The 19,408-nt window shown below is 43.5% G+C and overlaps 1 protein-coding gene across 5 annotated transcripts in view; it reads left to right on the plus strand.

The window, feature by feature from the left end:
* The window catches only part of LOC119649762 (regulating synaptic membrane exocytosis protein 1), a 692,290-nt gene that overhangs the window by 367,791 nt on the left and 305,091 nt on the right, over nt 1-19,408 (plus strand). For 4 of the 5 annotated variants that reach the window (XM_038052056.1, XM_038052059.1, XM_038052060.1 and 1 more), the window contains one exon: nt 18,394-18,783. In XM_038052056.1, coding sequence (XP_037907984.1) covers nt 18,742-18,783 — 42 coding nt within the window. In that variant the 5' untranslated portion in view covers nt 18,394-18,741. The remainder of the gene's footprint in view (nt 1-18,393; nt 18,784-19,408) is intronic. The other variant, XM_038052057.1, reaches the window with a different exon arrangement.

The raw sequence follows: 19,408 nt of genomic DNA on the forward strand, positions 1-19,408 counted from the left end.
TCCAATGATATGCCAATCGAAGAAATCCTCGAGGTGCTGAAGCAGAAACTTGCGGTATGCTCCAATCGCATCCGTAGGTATCAGAAAAGCTTTCAGCGAAGGACAGACAACACCTTGTTCTTCCAGAACCAACGAGGATTCTACAAAAATCTCATCAACTCAGGTAGGGACAGTAACCTCAATCTGGATCAGGCAGAAGACTTCTGGAGAAGTGTTTGGAGCGAATCCAGTCGTTGCAATTTAGAAGCAGCGTGGCTCCCACACCTTATGCGTTCATGCGAGGCCCTCCCCGAAATGACCATGCCTGACGTAACTGAAGTCGATGTTAAAGCAGTCCTTGACAAGGCAGGTAACTGGAAGGCGCCAGGAGTTGACAAAATTCACAACTTCTGGCTGAAGCGATTCAAGAGCACTCACAGGATATTGGCAAATCAATTTAATCAGATGATTGCCGATCCTGATTTAGTTCCACCATTTTTCACCAAGGGGATAACTTTCCTCATCCCCAAGGAACAGGGTGTCTCTTGCCCTTCAAAATGTCGACCAATTACTTGTCTTCCTACCATCTACAAGGTCTTCACTTCAGTTCTGTGCGCGAACATCTCAAAACATCTTGATGTTCATAAATTGATAGCTGAGGAGCAAAAAGGATGCGCAAAAGGCTCCCGAGGCTGCAAAGAACAGCTTATAATCGATACGGTAGCTGTAAAGCAGGCTGTCCACCAAAAACGAAACATCTCGACAGCCTACATCGATTATAAATCAGCCTTTGACTCCATATCACATTCGTGGTTACTACAAGTGTTACGCTTGTATAAAATCAACCCGAATGTTGTTCTTCTTCTGAGAACAGTAATGAAGCATTGGAGCACGAAGCTATCGGTATCTTCGCAAACATCAGGAGAGATACCAATCAGGCGTGGCATTTTCCAAGGCGACTTTCTAAGCCCACTGTGGTTTTGTTTGGCTTTGAATCCGCTATCCCATCTTTTGCATGAAAGCAAATACGGGTTCCAAGTCAAGCATGGCATATTGTCGAAATGTACATTAAGCCATTTAATGTACATTGACGACATCAAATTGTATGCCAAAGACGAGAACCAACTTCGCTCCTTGCTGGACATCACCATCCAGTTCAGCAGGGATATCGGCATGCAGTTGGGTTTGGAGAAATGTCGCATAAAAACAATTGTTCGGGGAAAACACACCGACAACGAAGGATACAGCCAAAATAACATCCGAATTGAGGGCATGGATTCGGACGACGTCTACAAATACCTCGGCATATTGCAAGCAACAACACCTGCTGTGGCAATAATTAAATCTAAGTTGCTGGGGGAATTTGAGCGGCGTCTGGATCTTGTCCTTAAAACTGAGCTGTACGGGAAAAATAAAATCATGGCAATCAACACCTTTGCCATTCCCGTCCTTCTATACACTTTCGGTGTGATACAGTGGAGTAATACTGATTTAGAATCTGTCAATAGACGGGTAAGGGTAGTTCTTGCAAACAACAACATGCACAATAGAGCTGCCGAAAAATTGAGGATCACTATCCCACGTCATCAGGGAGGAAGGGGGGTACTTGATTTAAAAACGTTGCACTACAATCAAGTGCATTCTCTTCGTGAGTTTTTCTATAAGAAACAATCCTCTAGCCAAATACATCAGGCTACCGTCATGGCAGATAATAAATTATCTCCTTTGAACTTGAGAAGCAGAGAATGGGATCCCATGTCGAACGTTACTTCAGTGCAACAGAAGATCGACATGTAGAAAGAAAAATCCATTCACGGAGGTCATATAAAAAATTTGTTGTTGTCAGGCATTGACATCGAAGCCTCCAACAAATGGTTGACAAATGGTGTACTTTTCTATGAGACCGAAGCATTCCTAACTTCAATTCAGGATGCTTCGCTCCCAACAAAAAATTATAAACGGTACATTCTTCACGACTCCTCAATCACCAACTCCAGTTGTAGGTTATGCAACTGTGAAGAGGAGACCATCCAGCACATAACATCTGCGTGCAGGATGTTGAGCGGTACCGAGTACACCAATCGTCATAACTCCGTCTGCAAGATTCTCCATCAAAACCTTGCGTTGAAGTATAACTTGGTGGCAACCTACCATCCTTACTATAAGTATACTCCGCAGAGAATCTTGGAAAATGATCGGGTCAAATTACTGTGGGACGACACTATTGCCAACGACCACAGTGTTAATCATAACAGACCCGATCTAGTTCTGCTTCTGAAGGAAGAACGAGCGTGCTTTATAATCGATGTAGCCGTACCGTTGGACCGGAACACTGTTGAAAAACAGCACGAAAAAATCCGGAACTACGGCCCCTTGGCAGATGATATGAAGCAGACTTGGAGACTACAAAAGATCCAAGTAGTCCCAGTAATAATTTCAGCGACGGGATTAGTCCCGCATAACTTACATAAAGCGCTGAAAACGCTCGATCTTAGGGCTGGACTATACATGGAGATGCAAAAAGCAGTTATCCTTGCAACCTGTGCTATAGTCCGAAGAGTCCTGTCCGGTAACAATCTGACCTAATGGGTTTCAGTCTTGATCCGCACTGTCTTCAATATAAGATCCATGTCTCTGTAGTGTAGGACCTCCGCGTCATTGGCTGAAGTGTTTGCGACAATCGGGATGTAGCAATACATTTTCGCATGGTCGCACACACTTTGCGTTAAAACGCATCATCGCTGTGATGCGGGCCTTTGGATGTTGCCTTCAGCCCATCCTTAGGTTGGTCGCCCCTCGGTCCGGTTGGGCGGGAAGAGGGTCCGTGGGCTTTTTGAATTTATATATATATATATATATAAATTATTGAACAAAATGCAATAATTACGAATGGCAATGTCTGATAAATGCCTGAGGGCCACGTTAGGAATGTCATCCATACCGGATGATCTCTTATTATTTACTCTTCTAAATATGGAAGTTAACTCTACACATGAGACAAAGTAATCAAGCAGATTATCACTCGGTATGAGATCAGGTGGTCAAAGGGTAGTATAGGTCCCGGGGCGAAACGTGGATTGGTACCCACGATGGAGCATAAAACCTGGGAAATGCCTGCTGAACCAACACCAACAGCTCTACTACCAAACCCTATCTCCACCTCCACGTGGTGACCGCTGGGAGCTCTTTCTTGACGAAAAGCTGCAGACGGAGAAGGATGAAGGCGAGTCTCCCGCGCCTAAAAACGGGACAAATTGTACCAACTGGTCCTCCAGGTTGGGGGTTGGATAGGGCTGACAACCCTTCACGGAAAACAACATGTTACGAAGCCACAACAGGAGCCTCGGATAGGACGGATTTTAAAACGACGGACCCGGCAACGACAAAGGATGGAACGTGCGCTCCCTGTACAGAGATGAAGCTGATAAGCAGCTAGCCGATACCCTGTCCCAATATAGGGCTGATGAAACAGCGTTGCAAGAGATGCGATGGACAGGGACCGGTTTCCTAGAGAAGAGCCACTACACCATATATTATAGCGGTCATCGAGTAAACCATGTGCTCGGAGTAGGTTTCTTAGTCAGCCAAAAAATGAAACCTGCTGTTATCGGCTTTGAAAGCATAAGCGAACGGTTATGCACTCTACGCTTGCGAGGCAAGTTTAGAAATATAAGCCTCATAAACGTTCAGTTCACGCCCCTACAGAGGAGACTGCAGAGTCGGAGAAGGATACCTTCTACGAGGCAGTAGAAAGAACCCTCGAAGCCTGTCCCAGATATGATATCAAAATCATGCTTGGGGATTTTAACAGCCAAGTAGGGAAGGAGCCCGTATTCAGGCGATACGTTGGCTCCCATAGCTTACACGAAAAAACAAATGATAACGGACTGCGAACTATTCAATTAGCAGGGTCACACGAAATGGTTGTTGGAAGTACCTGGTTTGCGCGGAAAGCGGTCCACAAACATACGTGGGCCTCTCCAGACGGGACCACTTTCAACGAAATTGACCACGTGTTGATCGAACGCCGCCACCTCTCAGCCTTGATGAATGTCAGAACATATAAGGGGGCCAATATAGACTCGGATCACTATCTCGTTGGCATGGTGCTCCGAGCTCGAATAACAATACCACCTAGAATCCCCTCTGACAATCAGGTGAGAGTGAACACTGAAGCCATCCACAACACAACCCTCCGCGACACCTATAAGAGGGAAATGGATGCCGCAATAACCGCAGTCAACAAAGGACCTGGAGATGAAGCATCAACTAATGATCTTCACAACCACCAGAAGAACGTTATTATGGATACGGCCACAAATATACTTGGCCCCAGCCGCAAAAGGAGTCGGAACGGCTGGTTTGACGATGAATGTAAGCTAGCAACGGAACGGAAGAATGCCGCATACCAAGTAATGTTGCATTCTAACGCGGGCACGCGCAGAGACTTGTCACGAACTCCGTCGAGCGGAGAAGCGACTTCACAGACGGAAAAAGGAAGCCTGGCAGAACCAACAAGTCTGTGAACTAAAAAAGTACAGGGAGCAAACGCACCAGGCGCGGAAGTTTTACCAACAAGTCAGCAGGGTGGAGCCTTATACACCTCGATGCTCATCCTGCCGAGACAAAGAGGAAAATCTAATTTCCGACAGAATGGGCATATTAGAGCGATGGGTTGAGTACTTTGATGAGCTACTGAACAACCACAACATCGGCGAGTTGGAGGTCCCGCCAACTGAAGACGACGGACAAATACTGCCACCACCAAGTTTAGGAGAAACAGTCCGTGCAATTCATCGGCTAAAAAATCATAAGTCGCCGGGAGCCGATGGAATTACAGCCGAATTGGTTAAATATGGAGGCGACCAGTTACACCAAGTGGTTCATCAACTTGTGCTCAAGGTATGGGACAGCGAATCAATGCCTGACGATTGGCAACGAGGCATAACCTGTCTCATACATAAAAAGGGAGATATCACACAGTGCAGCAATTATAGAGGTATCACGTTGCTGGGTACCATCTATAAGATATTCTCCACTATCTTGCTAGGCCGGATAGCCCCATACGCCCAGAATATAATTGGCCCATACCACAGAGGCTTCACTCCAGGCAAATCAGCAACAGATCAGATTTTCTCTCTGCGGCGAGCGATGGAAAAACTGTTGGAATATGGACAACAGTTGCACCATCTGTTCATCGACTTTAAAGCCGCCTATAATAGCATAGGCAGGGTAAAACTGTACACGGCCATGGGAGAATTCGGTATCCCGACGAAATTAATAAGACTGACTAGGCTGACCCTGACCAATGTGCAAGGCCAGATAAAAGCAGCAGGATCACTCTCAAGACCATTCGACATCAACAACGGTCTACGACAAAGGGATGCGCTATCATGCGTCCTCTTTAACCTGGCCCTCGAGAAAGTGATCCGTGATGCTGAGGTGAATGCAAGAGGTACGATCCTCTTCAAGTCCACCCAACTACTGGCCTATGCTGGCGATATCGACATCATGGGAAGAACCACCCGAGACGTACAAACTGCCTTCATCCAGATCGAGCAGGCTTCGCGAGATCTTGGGCTGCACATCAATGAAGGCAAGACAAAATATATGGTGGCAACGTCAGCACCCAAGACGAATCAACCAACAACATCAAACCGCACTGGTCAAACACAAACACGAACAAGAATAAGGGTAGGAGAATACAACTTTGAGACCGTTGACAATTTCTCCTATCTAGGGTCGAAAGTCACAACCGATAACAACTACAATGATGAAATCCGCGCACGGTTGTTGCCAGCCAACAGAGCCTATTTCAGCTTACAAAGACTATTCCGCTCGAAACGTCTCACCATAGGGTCAAAGCTCTTACTGTACAAGACTATGATCTTGCCAGTCCTCATGTATTCCTCGGAAACTTGGGTTCTTAGCAAGAAAAATTGCGAACTCTTGGCCGCGTTCGAGAGAAGAATCCTCTGAAGAATTTTTGGTCCCCTACATGAGGATGGACGATTCCGTAGCCTGCACAATGACGAAATACCATGACCGTCCGGTTGTGCATAAAATCCGGCTCAATAGGTTACGGTGGGCGGGTCACTTAAACCGTATGGGTGAAGATGATCCCACCCGGAAAGTCTATAAGGGCAATATCTATGGTAGAAAAAGAAGAAGAGGCAGACCCTGCCTAAGATGGAGCGATGGCGTGGGCCAGGACGCCAGACAGCTTTTAGGGATATCGAATTGGTGGACCTCGGCGCAAAACCGGGATGTCTGGAGTTCCTTATTAAGGCAGGCCTAGACCGGATACCGGTTGTTGCGCCGTTGATGATGATGATGATGAGATCAGCCTGCAACGCAGAGCTAAACTGGAGAATTGTGGTGCCGTTCAGGCATCTCGTTCTACAATTTCCGCAAGTCGCGTTGTCTTTAAGTCCGTTCTGGGCCGATGCACCGATTCAAAGTACTCCCCTATAAGTTCGAGTTTCAGATCATCATCCATCACGATGTAATTGCCTTGTCCATCTGCAGTTACACTATTCGTGTCTATACCTGAGTCAATAAGGTGGTGTATCTCGCTGCTATCGACTTTAATTCTCGCCACAATTACTCGTGACTTCTTCCGGAATAACGTACTTATCTTTGTAAACATGGAATCTGAATTGCTTGGTGAAATACCCTTTAACTTCTCCCGCCATTGGGAGTTCACTTCATTTACGTAATGTTGGCGGATAAGATCCCGCGCGATCTTTAGAAGTGATTTGAACTCAACCAATATGGGATGCTGATAGTCCCCATATCTCCGATAGATTTTGTTGACGCAAGTGAGCAGAAGGCTTTTCACTTTTTTCAACCGTTTTATGGCTGCAGTTTCATATCCTGCCATATTATTGCGAGGTTTAATCTTAGGGACGACTTGTTCAATTGTTTCCAGCGTCGAATTCTCCAGCTTGAGAAGATACTGAAGTATTTCCTCGTTGTTCAAGTTCCTGTCACCTTGTAAAATTGTACTATCGTTTTCCCCATCAAGAGGTGGGCATTCCTCTCGATATCCCCGAATAAACCTCTCTCGGAATTTCTTCCAATCTGTTTGTTCATAGTTCAGCCTGTGGACGCCACTGTCCATCGGCAGAAGGCGAACTCTTCGTCCATCAAACAAAACTTCAATAAGAATAGCGTTATGGTCGCTATCGTAAGGAAGAGTCTGTAGTTTTCGTTGAGGATTTCTAAAATCAAAGTTGAAGCGCGCATCAGCAATGCACAAATCCAGATAGGAATTTGCCCTGGGCCAAGTTGGACTCTCTGATCCATATAATTCCCATTTATACACTACCTGGTATTGCTCTATCCAAGATTTGAGGAACGCCCCTTTGGGATTGTTTGTGGCGTTTAGCCACGAGGTATGCTTAGCATTCAAGTCGCCAGCAATAATATAATAATTATGCAGCCTATTCAGTTCGAGTATCGTAAACAGAGAATGGAATTCCTCCTTGAACTTGGCTCGGTTGTTTCTCACTGCATAGACTGACAGAATGTATAAATTCCCTCCTCTAGGCAGTGAAAACAGAATACAAGAGACTTCGATACATTCAAAGGTAATCGCGATGATACGGAAACCATCCAGTGGTACCGCTGTGACTGCAGACCTAGCAGCGGGCATACTGGTTTTGTAAATATTCTGTTATGCTGTTTATTTTTGTATTGTGTACGTGTAGCGTATACTGCATGTTTTCACACATGGTTAGTATTTTATTCATCCCGCCACTTGCATCTTGTTGGGGCTTCTTAGCTCCTCCTTGTCGAACTACTTCTGCAAATGGGATCTCCGAGACGATTGGTGCCGAAGGGATGGTACCGTTCAACGCCGCTGACACCTTCGTCCTTTGGGCCGATCTCGGTGCCTGCTGCCTTGTGACCTTAACATTGCGGTATGCAGGACATCCACGGTACGAAGCCGGATGCCCTCCGCTTCCGCAGTTAACACAGAAAGTTTTTTCCTTGCCATCTGCTTCAGTCAGCGAACATTTAGCTGCGGTATGGTCTTTCCCGCACTTTACACATCGTAAGGTTATTTGACAGTTCACTGCCGAGTGACCATAGCGCTGGCATCTTCAACGACTATTTCGCCTCTTAGCAGGCGCTCAAAACGAATGGCCTGGTAATTAAGCGACCTGATGCCGAACAGATCGCTTCCCCGGCGCTGGACGAGGAAGTGCGGCAGGATTCGTTTTTCCAACACGGATCTTCTCGTACTAAAGCGTGACACTGAGAGGAACTTGACCTCAGTTCCCGTCTCACGCATTTAAGAAGGAAGGTTTGCACCTTCTTTTCCTTTGGAGTGTAGGTGAAGTGAGGAGCCTTCACTCACTCGAGGACCTCCCGCGCTTTTTTGTAATCTGCAATTTTGTTACATTTGACTTGGACTCTCTCGGCCCCCGTCTTTTTAATAACAAAATTCGAGAGCCCCGCGCTCCCATTAAGTAGAGTGGCTAAATCTCTACCACCTCATTCATAAACATTAATGGGGGTCACCCTTTCCCCCTTTTCTTTATTTCGGGTGCTACTTGCATCCCCGGTCGGACCATTTTTCAAATTTTCACTCGTACTTGCATTATTTTTTACATTAGCTAACATTTTTTCTTGAATTTTGTTTTTCTTCTTTAATTTTTTAGAAACATAGAGCAAAAACTCATCCAGTTTTCCCTCTTCGCTACTACAACTTGCCTGGTTAGCACCCTCTTCTGGGACATTTTCATCGCCACCGTTGTCGCTGTCTCTCGTATCGTCAGCTTTGTTGTTTTCTATGTCCTCCATACGGACAGATTCGCTGCCGAAAACTTGTTCGCCCTCAAGGCAGCCCGGTTCGTCCATGGCTGCAGAAGTAGTCGAAGAAAGCTTCACTTTTTCCCTGGCTACCTTTGGAGACCATTAGCTGCTCCGTAAGTTTCCATTTTTCTTGATCAATATTGTTATTTGATTTTTCAAATCTTCGAGTGTCTTCGCCAGCTCGCCATTTCTTCTTTCAAGGTTGGCTATTCTTACTTTGGCTATTTTCAAGTCTGGATCCTCCTCGTTGCGTACCCCACGACCGATCCGAGTGCCCTTAGGCCTTATGGTGGGGGGCCGGTCTAGTCCGCCACCCGTCGGCGGCTCGCCACTCATTCCCGCCAAGCCAAAAAAAACGAACTTTTTCTCAAAATTTGTTAAGGAAAATGTAACTTAGATAACAAATCAAAAGTAAATTAGTTTCAACTAAGATTTAAATTATATATTATTAATTAAGTAATATAAAAATCTTTCTATATTCTTGATAAAAGTTAATTTAATTTCAATTTTAAATTCTTTTTATTAATAATATTAATTTGTAGGCACGTCCGCTCTCTACAAATGTCAGCCTACTACTCCTGTAGGTGCATTCCCATTTTTCCCCGCTATGAAAATTCAAGTTATAAGAGCCCTTGTGGCTTTCCGACATATGTTTTCAACGTGTGCCTTCAAGAGTAGTTTTTGGTTAGATTTCAAAATTAAATTTTCTGAGAGGCTGTAACCATCGCCTTAGGAGGAGAATTAACGAATCAACCTATACACGATAACCATATCGTTCATGCAAACGGAAACCTACCCACTCGAACAAACCATTCTCTGCTTTGATCATAATGAAGCGGCCGTTCTAATTCAAAATTTACTCATGCTTTAGCGAAGGTGGCAACATGTTATGCCCCTCGCTGCTCACTTGATATATTCAATGGCGACGGTTCTCTTCCTTTCTATGAATTAACTTGCTTAATTTGATATTAACTGATACTGCTCGAATATACTTGGATGGGACTTTTGCTTCCTTTTAACACTTTTAAATGCCGGCTCCCCGATGAAATTGAATACTCATCCCTTGCAAAACAGACAATGAGGTGAAGATAATGTGTATAGTTTAAAGGATACTACTCCACGGTAGGTGGTGTTTACAAATCCTGCATGATATTACACAAGCAAGAACAATTTAATCCAACAATTAATTCCAGCTGCTTGCACTTTTCAGATAACGCTTCACTAAGTGCTGACCATTATTTCAAGGCCTTAGGAAGCTTCAAGATGCAACGGGAGCAGGTACAGTGTAGCTTGTGTTTAACAGGCACCAAAGCAAATTACTTTTAATTGAATACCTGAAACGCAATCCATAATACCTCGAGAGGCAGTCCAGGAAGCAAGTAAAGTTGCCATGGGATCCGTTAAAGTGGGAACTGAGGCTCTATCAAGCGCATCATAATTATTCCAACCAGATCGTTATCTTGTTACAATTTCAGATGAACACGATGATGAGATTACTTTTAAATTGCTCATTCTCAAGTGTAATCGTTGAAAAAATGGAAAATAAGCGACGAATCAATGAATAATTAACGATAGTTATCTGAAAAATTGTCTTCGATGAACTTTTACGGAGTGTATTGAGAACGACTCTAGGATTTCTGAAGAGTTATCTCTATTCATCTGACGGACTATATTATATGTAAGCGAATTCTCAAATCTTCCATTTTCTTGTGGTTTTCAAGGATAATAGGGTTGTTATGGAAACGCTTGTCAATCTTGAAATTCATCTTCTGTTCAGAGTTTCCACTTAATTGTGTTCCTCATCCTCTCAAATAAAGCCTCAATTTCCTTTGATTGCACTGATGAAGGATTAACAAATTGACGGAAAATTTAAATATCTTTTCTTATTTTCATCATTTAATGATAAAGAGACAGTATCAATTAGTATTTTGAATTGCTAATCAGAATTAGATGTGAGCCATTAACAATCTTATTCTAAATTAATTCCAGTGTCCAAGTACAACTATTTCTCCTCAAAATGTTTGATTTTAGGAAAATTAAAAAATGAAGCAGGAAATAAATGTCGAGAATTTGATGAAGTAGATTGAGTTTTCTTGGTCCTCTCTTATTTTGATCTCAATAATCAAAAGTTTCAATTTTCCTTGAGGCAAATGGACTTACATTATTTGTGACATTTTTTTTATTTCTCTGCTGCCTATATGTCGGAGAACGAAGAATAGCGGAATCTTTTTTGAATTAAGCTAACCTAGAGCCTATGTGCCCGCTTGAAATGTGAGACCTTGATTGTTTTACAGAAAAAAATCTAGGGAGAAGAAATCATCATGCCCAGAGATAACCAATCACTGGACGTGCATCACTATCTGCGAATTATCGTGGCTATAATCTTGCTGTGGTAGAAGTTTTCGAACAATACGCGAGAAACTTCTTAACAGTGGAAAAATCAGTATTGTTTGGGTAGTTGCCGCCACCAAATTTTACAGGTGTTTAGACTATGGGCACACGTCTAGAGCCTGTTGGGGATCCGACAAGGAGCCGGTATGCCCGATATGTGGTCAGGTGGGTCACAAAACAAAAACTAGGAACGAAAAGAAGGGCTGCATATATCGTGGCATACCTCGTGAGAGCGTCACACATGCTGCAGGCTCGAGACGATGTGCGGTCTTCAGAGCAGAACTGAACAAGGCTAGGACGCGGCTTACATGTTCCTCATTTTATAAATCAACATGCACTGTAATGCAACTGTTCATGAGTTGTTAGTGCAATTCGCTATGAAGGTAAACCCTGACATAATTTTGATCAGCGGCCAGCACCGGATAAGTAAACAGGTGGGTGCATCTCGGGGCATTAGACATCTCTACCCAACGTGTATCTAACACCGAGAGACTCGATGCAGGCCTTTCAATGCAGGCTTGATTTTGTAACAAATGCGCCAAGGAGTGACGGCCCTGTTCGGAGAAAAGTTTAATGCTGGAGTATGGAATGGGGAACCCCCAATCTAGACTCTAGAGAAAAAACGGATCCTGAAAATATCGGCAAGAATAGTACTCAGAATTTCACACATTGCACAGTCACTAGTGTTGTTGGTTGGGTAGTGAGAGAGACTGGCCGGTTGTGAGTCACTTCTTGGTAAGGTACAATCAATATATCACGTTCGAAGTGATTGATGCCATATTTTGGCGTATATTTGCTTGACGCTCCTCCTGCATCGTCTACATATTTAGTACGACCTGATGAAAACAACGTAGAAGGCGCCGGGGGCTGCTTACTTTTCACAATGAAAGAGTTTGAGGAGGCAGTTCTTTCTCTGAGAAATATAAAGGTACCAGGGTCCGATGGTATCTTGGCAGAGATGTATAAACTCTGCCATCGGTCTTATCTACTGATTGACGAATTCTACGGCTGAAAGGAAGCATTTTTTCATGTTACTGCAATATTGTGAGGCCTGTGCTGATAACCGGTGGAAAAGATACCCTGCATGCCGATCACTCTGCTTGCTTCACACGGCCGGGAAACTGATTAAGAAGCTCAGCAGGAGTAGACTCCCCGAAGTGATTGGTGCTGCCGGGAAATTATCCCCAAAAGCAGTCCGGTTGTTGAGCAGGGAGGCAAAAGCCGCAAAAGCGAAGAAAAAAGCAAGATGATAAATTCGTTCGGAAGCCATGGTTTTCTCCAAAAAGCGAAATCTATCATATATACAAATATTGAAAAACTTCAAAGCTGACTGCAACCTAAAATATCTAGTGGGAAATGCCACCAAGATCCGAAGAGCCTAAAAGGGCGTCTTCATGTTTGAGCTAGAAAATTCCAGCTCGGGCTAAACTGAGGACTTTTGCACCCAACTTATAGAACGTCACAATACGGGCCAAAACTTGGGGATATATACAGGGTAAGGACGAAATGACATCAAAAAGAGAAATTTGCACTCTCTTGAAGAAGCAACTCTAGTTGGGGGACCCCAGTACAGAAATTGCTATCGGCGGGAAAAGTGCGAACCGGATGGGTCTGCTGTCCGAGAGAGTAAAGTAATAGAGAGATGCTCCAAGTGCCTTATATTTGAATACTCCGCGAAAGCATGCACCAGCGGCATTCATGGATCCAATCGATGCAGAAAGTGTGGGAAGAAAGACAATATTGCCAAAGAGTGCACCCTAAAAATGCCTTCTGTACGAAGGAAACAAGGGACGAGATAAATGGCATATTCCCGGAAGTGGTAAATTCCCGGAATTTAGAGACGCGTTGACTGCAATGAAAAAGTAAAGTTTATTCCAATAAACCCCAATCATTGCCCGGTGGCTTTGTGTGGGCTAAAATATGTGGTGTATACGTTTAGAGCTGTTATGCCCCACCCACAGCGATCACCAGGCAATTATGTTCGAAGTATAGAGAGAATCATAGGACTGGGAAATAGTATATCCACAGCGGAGAAGGATATGAAGCTGGTGTAGAAAAGCATTAGATACGCAAACCTAGCCACAAGATTTGCTGCTGGACCTACCTACTACGGCTGACCTCACGAAAAGATCTCTCAATGTGACATAATGCATCGTCAAGGGACACATACGCTACCTAAGGTTGCTTGGCAAACCTCCAGATGAGCCTCCTGTAAACCCATATGACTTTTGGACATTATGGGTAAAATGTTAGAGGGATTGCTTCCGGTTGACAATTTGGAGTCTTATACAGAAGTCCCTACTAACGGTTAGTGCAACCCACCTCTACTATCTTCGATAGCTACTTGCAAGGGTGGAGGCTTTGGCATGATACCGATAAAGCGCCAAAAGGGCAAGTTGTACTACAAGGCGCTAGACGGAAACGTTCCTCAACATTAAGTGCAAATTACTATTTCATTACAATTGGGATTCATATCATCACTTCAAAACCGGCCATCAAATACTTGGGAGTGATGATGGATGCACAACTCAATTTTAAGAAACACACAAAGTAAAAGCAGAAACCGAGTAAAAACCGAGGTTCAAGTTCTTGCTCGTCATGGATATTTATGTCTTTTTTCGCTGCTATAGGTTATTACTTGCGCAGAATTATGTGATGATAATGAAACTGAACCCATTCGTAAACCAAACAAACAAAGAGGCTGCGGCGAAGAGGAAGCATCTATGTGTATGTTATCCATAATAGCAAAATACGTTTTTATTTAAAACGATGACAATAATGCATAATAATTGTAATAACGAATGGAATACTAAAATTACCGCAATTATTTTACTTTTCAGTAAATTAAATTCAATTTCGCACTCGTAGCAAGTACATAGCAGGCTTTTTTGTTAGCATATCATGAAGCTTAGATTCTTTCGTTTTGAGATGGCAGGCATGACAATATTTTGTTAGTGCGCTTGGTACGCTATCCCAACCCAAGAATGCACCTCATGTTACGCTAAGTTACACCTGGGATTTGTCGGAATTATTCTAATCTTCTGTAACGTGGCCACATAAAAGAGAGAGAGAGAGAAAACGTATTGTTTTCATTGTTTGTTGTGCTTTATAAGCATTTTGTTTGAATAGCATAAACAAGTCGAAATATCGGAAGCTTCGGACACTTCGGGTATGATCGTTTTGTGGTCATCTTGTGTGAGAAATTTTTTATGCATGTTTTCCTGTTCAAAATATTCCTTGATTTATTTCATTTCCAAACTCCAACTCCGCGTTCATATGAGTTTATATGAGATGACAAACACGTCGCGACAAATTCACATAAAATACACAATTTTGACAACTTTGTCGATAATACTTGTTTTTTTCTTCATATTGTGTACTATATTATTGCTTGTACTGATACCAAATTTTGTATATCTGGAATGAACTTGAGAGGGGCTTTCGAGTAAATTTCTAAAATATAGTAACATGCTAAATATTATTAAATTTATTTTAGCAGATATCGGAATGGGATATTTTTGAGGCTGTTAGATACGCCATTGCGAAGTTTTTAGATAGGTTGGATAGGTTCTGAAAACGAGACCTGTTACACTTTTGAGCTCTCCCTCCCCTATATTTCTCCCAGTATTAAAAGTAAGATCAGTTTCGAAAAGTACTAATTGACCTCTCTCATTTCTTTTTCTTCAGCCTTTGTCCCGTTCACAAGCGGGGTCGGCTCGTCGTGATCGGCTTCGCCATTTGGCTCTATCGGATGCCTGATCTGGGTGCAATCTCGAGGCTTTCAAATCCCCATCCAGCGTATCAAGCCACCGTTGCTTAGGTCTGCCTTTTGGTCGTTTACCATCGACTTCGATGTTCAGACCAATCTTTGCAAGTGAATTCTCGTTTGCACGAATTGCGTGACCATACCATCGAAGACGCCTCTCTCGCAACTTTTCCACGATCGGTGCAACCCCATAACGATCGCGGATATCCTCATTTCGGATGTGATCTAAACGTGTGACGCCACTAGTCCAACGTAGCATCTTCGTCTCCATTACCGCGAGACGCCGTTCATTGTCTTTTATGGTCGGCCAACACTCAGAACCATAGAGAGCGACTGGACGGACGACATTGCGGTAAATTTTAGATTTGAGACGTTCGTTGATACGTCGATCACAAAGGACACCAGTTGTGGAACGCTACTTCATCCAGGTTGCGTTAATGCGTGAAGCAATTTCATAACGCAGCTCTCCATTGGCTGATAGCGTTGACCCGAGGTATTTAAATCGCTCAGTTCTGGGCAGATCACTGCCACTGACAGTGATTGTGCCTGTTTCATGAGGATCGGTCGTCAAAAATTCAGTTTTGTTTAAGTTCAATCTGAGACCGTGTTGCATGAGGCGATCATTCCATTTTTGAACAAGTTGCTCGAGATCATTTTTGCTATCAGATGCTAGGAAAACATCATCTGCATAAAGCAGTGTGTAGGGCGCTGGACGTTGGATATCCCGTGTGACGGTGTCCATAACAAGGACAAAGAGGAGTGGTGAGAGGACACTTCGTTGATGAACTCCAACAGAGACACGAAGCGGTTTTGATACACCCGCCATACTTCGAACTTTACTTTTCGGATAGTGGTAGAGCAATTGAACCCAGCGCACGAGTTCTTCTGGCACGAAGTGTTGTCGTAAAGCATACCAGATGAGTTCGTGTGGTACACGGTCAAACGCTTTCTCTTGATCCAGAAAGGCAATGTAAAGAGGGCGATGCTTCTCACGGTATTTCTCCATGAGTAACCGCGCAGCGTGTATTGCGTCAGTAGTTCCGCAGTTCTTGACAAATCCGACTTGTTTCACGGTTATTTCAACGATTTCGCGAATACGGTTGTCAAGAATGCGTTCAAAAATCTTCATGGTATGGGAAAGTAACCAGATCGGACGGTAATTTGAACATTCTGCTGGGCTACCTTTCTTTTTCCATATTGGAACAGTGGTACTTTCTTGCCAGTCAGATGGTGTTCTTCCTTCCTGAATAACCCGGTTAAAGAATTCACTGAGCCACAGTGTTGGGTCCCAGCTCTTCGCTTTCCAGAGCTCAGATGCGATGTCGTCAGGTCCTGTTGCTTTCCCCGATTTCATTTGTTTTATTGCCTCCTCGACTTCAGTTGCGCTGACTGGTGGAACTGCTCCAAATGTCGGCAATGATTGTGGAAGTGGAGGATGAACAAATTCCTCAGTTGAAATCTGCTCGAAGTATTCTCGCCATCTATCCGTTGCGGCTCGACGGTTGGTAAGCAAAGTACCGTTCTTGTCATTAACACAACAGAAGTGTTCGATATCCTGTATGCGTTCATCACGGCTTTTAGCAAGTCGATACAGATCTCTCTCGCCATCCCGAGTGTCCAGTTTATCGTAAAGATTTTTGAAATGGTTCGCTCGGGTGACAGCGACCGCTTTCTTTGCTTCCCGGTTGGCATTCTTATAAATTTGCCAATTAGCAGGCGTTTTATCGTCGAGAAATTTGTGGTAGAGGCGTTTCTTTTCACGGACCTTCATTTCAACATCATCATTCCAAAGCCAAGTATCTCGGTTGATGTACCGCTTACCCGGCTTGGTGACCCCGAGGGTTGCAGAGGCCGCTTTGTGGATCGTGTCTTTCATTTGGTTCCATGATTCTTCCACATTCGTAATGGTTGGCAATCGTATGAGTGAGACCGCTTCTTCTTTCTTCTCACCAAATCGCCACCATTTAATGCGCGGCGGGCCAGTGCGTTCCTCACGCCGTTTTATCGGTGGCTTAATTCGCAGGACAGCAATCAACGGTCGATGTTGAGGTGCGATGGTCTCATAGGGAACGACTTTGCAATCAGTGACAGTGGTAAAATGTTGGCGTCTTATGAGAATATAGTCGATTTGCGTTTTATTGTTCCCACTATAAAATGTGGGAAGATGAGACAATCGTTTGATGAACCATGTATTCATAAGTACAAGGTCATGGTCATGGGTGTCCGCAAAATCGATTATACGCTCGCCACCTTCATTGCGCGCTCCGAACCCCTTTCCCCCATGGCACCTGTTACCGTCTGCCTTTTCACCCACATGACCATTAAGGTCGCCGGCAATGATTATGTAATCGTCAGCAGGCACGTGACAAGTCTTTTCATCGAGAAGTTGCCAGAAGGCATCTTTCTCGGCATCAGGTCGACCTGTCTGTGGTGCATACGCGGTGAAGAAGTGAATAGTGCGATCAGCTGATATAATGGTGAGCTTCATCAGCCGATCATCAAATCGTTCGACTTCTTTAATGGCATCACGGAAACCCTCTGAGATGGCGTGTGGAGTGTGTGGGTTACCAAAATAGAGAAGTTTGTAGCTATTTTTACCGCGTTCGCGTTCAATGTCGCAGCTTTTGGAACCAGACCATCGGGTTTCTTGCAGAGCGCAGATGTCAATGCACCTTTTCCGAAGGGCTCTTGCGAGTTCCTCCGTCTTTCCAGTTAGGGTACCAACATTTAGCGTGCAGACACGTATTTGTTTTGTTCGTTGTGTGCGGACTAACTTGTTTACGTCCTGACGCCGTCCATGCGTCAAGAACCCTTGCCCATTTCTCGACAGGACCGGGCCCGTCGTGCCGCGTCGACTGAGGTGGACGCCCTAGCATTTCTCCGAGGCCTGTGACTTAATCCGATCATCATGTTTGATATCTCTAATGACCATATTCTGTGAAAAAATTTTACTCCACCCTTTCGGTTTTGTTTCACACAAAACCTCAAGAAAAGTGGCCTATTTCGACTATTAATTCGAGACTACCGCTGTTAGATCCCCCAATTTCTGAATTGACTTTTTTCCTTCTAGATTGGTCCTAAATCTTTCTGTGGGCCCCAAGCATAGGGAGCAGTTGCAGAACCTCAGTAAGAGTGTTAATCCGAACGAATATGATGTTTGGAAAAAGTTTTCTTTCTGTCACATAAGGAGACAAAAATTGTTCGGTCTGTTGTAGAGTGATCCGCTGGCATCGGCTGGAAGGATCAAATAAACTTATAAAAATATTATAGACGATGTTAACCTTAAATATAATTAAGAATTCTTGACTGCTCAGTTTTGGATGTAATTTATCCATTCTCCTATTCAGTTAGTGTCCTTAGGTATTATAGTAACTCTAATTTCTTAACCGAAAATTTGCAATCTGATTCTAAATGATTTTCCTTTCTCTTTTCAGATACACCAACATAGAATGCTTAGACTTAATTCATATCAATCAGTGCTGAACTACTAGAATGATTGGAAGCCTCAAATTCTTATCTCAATGCAATCAAAAAGCACATTTCGAAAAAGTACAACAATTTATCAAATTTCAAGAAAAATGCGTCGCGAGGTCATCGACGAAGGCCCACAATTTTAAAATAAATTGAAAAACTAGTTCCCGGAGCGATGCTCCATTTTGGATAGTGAATACGCAAAAAATTAATCCAGAAGTTTATTTCACTGATTACGTGACGTGGAAGCAGTATTTGAATCGCTGAATATATTTTAGTTAGCTAACGAGAAAATCTGAAATTACGACAATATGTTGCCGACACCAAAGAACGTTATATCTTTCATGAAACAGGTAAGTTTCGATTAATTATAATGGTTCCTTATTAATCCGCGACGAAAATGCACAAACTTGATAAATCAATCTAGTAATGCACTAGGACTTTTGTAATTCTCGTCAAAATCAACTCTTTAAGTTCAATCAACTCAAGTAGGTGCCAAATATAGAAAACTTTATGTCAACTTGAAGAATTCTTTCGAAAACTATGAATGATGACAGCAGAGTGCTTTAGGCGTAAGAGCACAGAATATAACTCGCAGTGAGTTCACTTTGAAGTGTTGATGACTTTTTATGACAAAAGACTTGTGGTAAATAAATTGAGAGTGGGTGTGCTCTATAAATTTCCTTAAATATCTAAATATTCAAACTAAGGCAGTTATGAGAATTTGCCAAGAATCGTTAGAGGGTATTAACGACCGTTTTTAAGGTTTTGTTTTGTTTGTCCTTATGTCCATCCCAGAAGTACAAAATTCGGCAAGGGTGTAATGGTTCAAGCAATCGAGCGCAATATGCTTTTCTGCTATATTAACGCATCTTGGGCAGTATGACGAATTACCGCTTAAGAATTGTGCCAGCTCGGGATTTAATTCCCCGTGGCTTCATCCGATCCATCTTCGAATGTCCAGAATGATACAGCATG

Source organism: Hermetia illucens, chromosome 2 (assembly GCF_905115235.1).
Source record: "Hermetia illucens chromosome 2, iHerIll2.2.curated.20191125, whole genome shotgun sequence".
In the NCBI taxonomy this organism is placed as follows: Eukaryota; Metazoa; Arthropoda; class Insecta; order Diptera; family Stratiomyidae; genus Hermetia; species Hermetia illucens.